The following is a 5412-nucleotide window of genomic DNA, read 5'->3' as shown; positions in this document are numbered from 1 at the left end:
TCACTAATATATTTGTGTATAAATTCATGTGTGATTTAATTTATTTTTAATGTGTATTTATATTTTAACATATATTTTATACTGGTGGACTAACTTTGATAACTAATTTTAATGTACATATAGCATAACTCTTCCAAAATATATATCTTTTTATCCCACTGTATTATTTTAAAATAGTCATAATATATATATGGGTTATGCTACGTGTACACCAAAATCAGCTACCAAAGTCAGCTACAGTATAAAATACATGCTGGAATAGAAATATACATTAAAAATAAATTAAATTACACATATATTTATATACAAATACATTAGTGACTGATTTTAGTGGCTGATTTTGGTATCCAAATAACATTTCTATATATATATAATCTGTTATTTTATGTGTGTATAGTATTTTTTCATCGTGAGTCTCGCTACACATCCAAGCGATTTATCCAACCAAGCAACCAAGTCATTTAGTATTCTTCTTTCTTCTTCTCCTCCTTTTTTTCATCTTCTTTCATCTTCTTTTCATTATTGTCATTGTCAGCACCATTATACCACCACATCCATCTTCTCCTCCTTCTTCTCATCCTCTTGTTTCTTTTTTTATTTGAATTTCTTTGATCTCCTCATTACTTTTCTTTTTCCTCCTCCATCATCATTATCGTCATCAGATCACCAACAACATCCATATTTTGCTAACATCTTTATTGATTCTGATTCTCTATAGTGACATCATTAAATAATTTCGAAATCGAAAATATTATCAAAACAAAATCATTGTATAATATCAAATGAACCGAAAATTGTCCATTAAATAAATTCGAATTCAAAAACGCATGCGTCTCGAATGAACCGAAATATGATCAAAACGAAACCATGGTATAATACCCAAATTAACCAAAAATTATTTATTATATAAATTCGGATTCAGAAACACCTGCGTCTTGAATGAACCGAAAATATTATCAAAACAAAACTATTGTATAATACCAAATGAACGGATGTCTCGAATGAACTGAAAATATTATCAAAACGAAATTATTGTATAATACCAAATGAACCGAAAATGGTCCATTGTATAAATTTGAATTCAGAAACACATATGTCTCGAATGAACCGAAAATATTATCAAAACGAAACTAATATATGATACCAAATGAATCGAAAATGGTCCATTATATAAATTCGAATTCAGAAACGCGTGCGTCTCGAATGATGATGATGGAGGAGAAGGATGAAAAGAAAAGAGGAGACGAAATTTCAATAGGAGGAGGAGGAGGAGGTGGAAGAGGTATTGTTGGTGATGACGGTAACAAAATTGAAAAATAATAATTAAAAAAAAAGAGGAGAAGAAGAAGAAGATAGAGGGGATTAAAATAGGCTTAAAAATAGCTAATAATAGTGGATAAAAGGATAAGAATTTGGATAAGTGAGATCATTGAAATGATAGCCTCAATCATATAAATGCAAGTACACATTAAATAATGGACATAAAGAATCAAATAAATCAAATATTGCAATCATAGAAAGAAAATAACTCACACAAGCATGAAAATAGTGGTTAATATGATGTAACCACATATTAAGGCTCAAAACTCACAAGATTGTGTGTTCTTAGCTAACTATAAAACTTTCCACATTCACTCGTCTAAGTCAATATATCAACTATGAAACTTTCCACTAACACAACCATGGAAGCTGGATTTTAAACAAAAAAATTGATAATGATATGTCTGAATTTTTAGAGTTTATTTTCAAATCCATAAATTAACAATTCATCTTTAGTGATGTACTTTTCATTCAAGAATCTAAGTTAACGATGGAAATAGTACTATATATATCCCACATGAGATCAAATACTTAGCAGTTAGAACAATATGCAACCTTCTAGCTACCTTGTTTTCCCTCCTTCAAGCATGTCATCACATTTGTTATGTCTTTTCTTTCTTCTCTTCACTTCAAACACTGCTATCTCTGCCTTAGGAAATGAGAGTGACCATCTTGCACTGATCAAATTCAAAGAATCAATATCTAGTGACCCTTTTGGAGTGTTATCCACTTGGAACAGCTCAACCCACTTTTGCAACTGGCAGGGAGTCAACTGTGGCAGCGAACATCAAAGAGTCACGGAGCTGACTTTAGATTCATATAATTTGCAAGGGTCCATATTACCGTATGTTGGCAACCTTTCCTTTCTTAGAGTTTTGAGCCTTCAGCGCAATAACCTCCATGGTCATGTTCCGCAAACAATAAGCCGTTTGTTTCGACTGAGGGCACTTGCTTTATATAGTAACAATTTAGTTGGGGAGTTTCCCATTGGCGTGACTAACTGTTCTAAATTGCAGGCATTGAAATTATCCTACAATCATTTTAGTGGCCAAATACCAGTGGAGATCGGATCTCTTGGGAATCTTAAAATTTTGACTCTTCATTATAACAAATTTTCAAAACCAATCCCATTATCAATGTGGAATTTATCTTCTCTTGTTGTTCTTAGTGCAGCTTATAATAATTTGGAGGGAAATATACCTGACGAAATAGGCCATTTGAAGGACTTGGTTAATATTTCACTGGCGGTTAATAAAATGTCTGGTAAGATTCCACACTCGCTTTACAATTTGTCATCACTTTCTGTCTTATCACTTTCAATCAATCAACTTGAGGGTTCTCTTCCAAGCAACATGTTCTCCAACCTCCCAAATCTCAGTATCATTGAACTGGATGGGAACCGATTTTCAGGTCCTATACCAACATCCATCACAACTGTATTTGGCCTTCAAAAAGTTGATTTTTCTATCAACAATTTTGTTGGACAAGTCCCAAATCTAGGAAGTCTTCGAAATCTTTCAGCTCTATTTTTAGGTAGAAATGATCTTGGAGGGAATTCATTTACTAATGAATGTGAGTTCATAAAGTCTTTGATAAATTGTAGTAAGCTGCAAGAGTTTAGTTTTGAGTACAATAATTTTGTAGGCCATTTGCCAAATTTCATTGGCAATTTGTCCACGCAGCTCACCATACTAGCATTTGGTGGAAATCAGATTTCTGGAAAAGTTCCAGAAGAATTAGGCAATCTTGTTAACTTAATTGGACTGGGAATGGAGAACAACCACCTAATTGAGTTCATTCCAACTTCTTTTGGTAACTTTCAAAAGTTGCAACATTTGTATATGAACAATAACAAATTTTCAGGAGAAGTACCAGCTATCATAGGTAACCTAAGCCAATTGTCTCAGCTAGATTTGTCACATAATATGTTAAATGGAAGCATTCCTTCAGCCATTGGAAATTGCAAGAGATTAGAGTATCTAGATTTTTCATATAACAACCTTAGTGGAATCATACCATCACAAGTATTTGAAATTCCATCTTTGTCAATCTTGTTGAATATTTCACACAACTCATTAAGTGGTAGTTTACCGAGTGAAATAGGCCTGCTTAAAAGTATTGGTACACTAGATGTTTCTGAGAATCATCTGTCTAATAAGATTCCGGAAGCAATAGGAGAATGTGAGAGTTTGGAGTACCTTTATTTGCAGGGGAATTCCTTTCATGGAATCATACCACCTTCTCTGGCTTCTCTAAAAGGTCTTCAACACTTAGACCTATCGCGGAATCAGTTGTCCGGAACAATTCCACAAGAACTGCAGAACATTACTGTTTTGGTATACTTCAATGCTTCTTTTAACATGTTGGAGGGTGAGGTACCAATGAACGGCGTGTTCCGAAACACAACTGAAGTTTCATTGAGTGGCAATCGCAAGCTTTGTGGAGGGATCGCAAGCTTAAGGCTTCCACCGTGTCCTTCAAAAGCTACAAAAAAGAGAAAACATCATGGATTCAAGATTTGGATGATAGTTATCATACCATCTTCAGTTGTGTTTCTTCTTTTGCTTTCATCAATTCTTGCACTCGTTTCTAGAAGAAGAAGACAAAGAAAAGCATCTGTTGATTCAACAAATGAGAAAGTGCCCAGAGTATCATACCAGAACCTATATAATGCAACAAATGGGTTCTCAACTGAGAACTTAATAGGTTCTGGTGGTTATGGCTCTGTGTATAAAGCAATACTTGATTCTGCAGAAAAAGTTGTTGCTGTAAAGGTTCTAAACCTTCAAGTGAAAGGAGCTCACAAAAGTTTCACGGCTGAATGCAATGCTTTAAGAAATATCAGGCACAGAAATCTAGTGAAGATTGTAACATGTTGCTCTAGTGTGGATTACAAGGGAAATGATTTTAAGGCTCTGGTTTACGAGTACATGTCGAATGGAAGCTTAGACAAATGGTTGCATGCCAATGGAGAAAGTTCGAACCAACTAAGAATGCTAAACCTGCAGCAGAGATTAGAAGTTATTAGGGGCGTTGCTTCCGCAATGCATTATCTTCACTATGAATGTGAGCAGCCAGTAATTCATTGTGATTTGAAGCCGAGCAATGTCCTTCTTGGAGATAACATGGATGCTCAAGTGAGTGATTTCGGTTTAGCAAGACTTATCTCAGCAGTTGATGGCAACTCTCAGAACCAAACCAGCACCAGTGGAATCAAAGGAACTATAGGTTATGCTCCTCCAGGTAATTTATTTAAGGAAAAAGTACAATTAATCCCCAGTACATTAGTTTATATGCACCATACATCCTAAACTCATTTTCTTCACTAAATATTCATTTATTTTCATCCTCTGTATCTTTTTGTTTTATTCCCTTAAATGCATTGCAGAATATGGAACAAGTTCTCAAGTGTCGATAGAAGGTGATATATATAGCTTTGGCATTCTTGTTTTGGAGATGCTAACCGAGAAAAAACCAACAGAGGAAATGTTCAAAGATGGATGTAGCCTCCACAACTATGTCCATGATGCATTTCCAAATAATATGTTGAAAATTGTTGATGCAACTCTGCTCTCAATGATAGGTGAAGAAATTCCAACAACAGCAGCTGCAGAAGAAAATAATCATATTGAGAATGAAGGACATTTGCAGAGTAATGTTGAGAACTGCTTATTCTCATTGTTCAAGATTGGTCTTGCTTGTTCAGTTGACTCACCAAGAGAAAGGATGACTGTGATGGAAGTCAACAGAGAACTTAACATTATAAAAAATGCTTTCCATGCTTGAGTGTTCAATGTTAATTATGGATTACTTATGTGACACAATCTGTTGGTTAACCGTTCAGGCAGTTTGTTGAAACTATCCTGAACAATTTAGTATTTCAAGATTGTTTTTAATGTTTAACTCAAACAAAATCTTGCGAGTATTGTATGTCATGAATAATTCTTGATTTGTTCAACAAGTCATGCTAGTTTTTTATGCAAGCAAATATGAAACAGTGCAATTGTGAAACAATTTTTGTCTTAATTTCTTCATATATATATATATATATATATATATATAGAGAGAGAGAGAGAGAGAGAGAGAGAGAGA

At 34.1% G+C, this 5412-nt stretch overlaps 1 protein-coding gene across 1 annotated transcript; it reads left to right on the top strand.

Annotated features, from left to right (window-relative positions):
* On the top strand, nt 1869–5106 carry LOC107636910 (probable LRR receptor-like serine/threonine-protein kinase At3g47570). Its single transcript, XM_016340380.1, has 2 exons — nt 1869–4563; nt 4709–5106. The coding sequence occupies exons 1-2, from the start codon at nt 1869–1871 to the stop codon at nt 5104–5106; spliced, it is 3093 nt and encodes a 1030-aa protein (XP_016195866.1).

This window comes from Arachis ipaensis, chromosome B04 (assembly GCF_000816755.2).
Source record: "Arachis ipaensis cultivar K30076 chromosome B04, Araip1.1, whole genome shotgun sequence".
Lineage (NCBI taxonomy): Eukaryota > Viridiplantae > Streptophyta > Magnoliopsida > Fabales > Fabaceae > Arachis > Arachis ipaensis.
The sequence above is the reverse complement of the archived record's forward strand: the minus strand, read 5'-3'. Positions and strand labels throughout refer to the sequence as shown.

Excerpts from the sequence above, each read along its gene's own strand:
- LOC107636910 (XM_016340380.1), top strand. The coding sequence starts at position 1,869 with ATGCAACCTTCTAGCTACCTTGTTTTCCCTCCTTCAAGCATGTCATCA. Across the intron at positions 4,564-4,708 it reads TATAGGTTATGCTCCTCCAG|AATATGGAACAAGTTCTCAA; the intron begins GTAATTTATTTA and ends AATGCATTGCAG.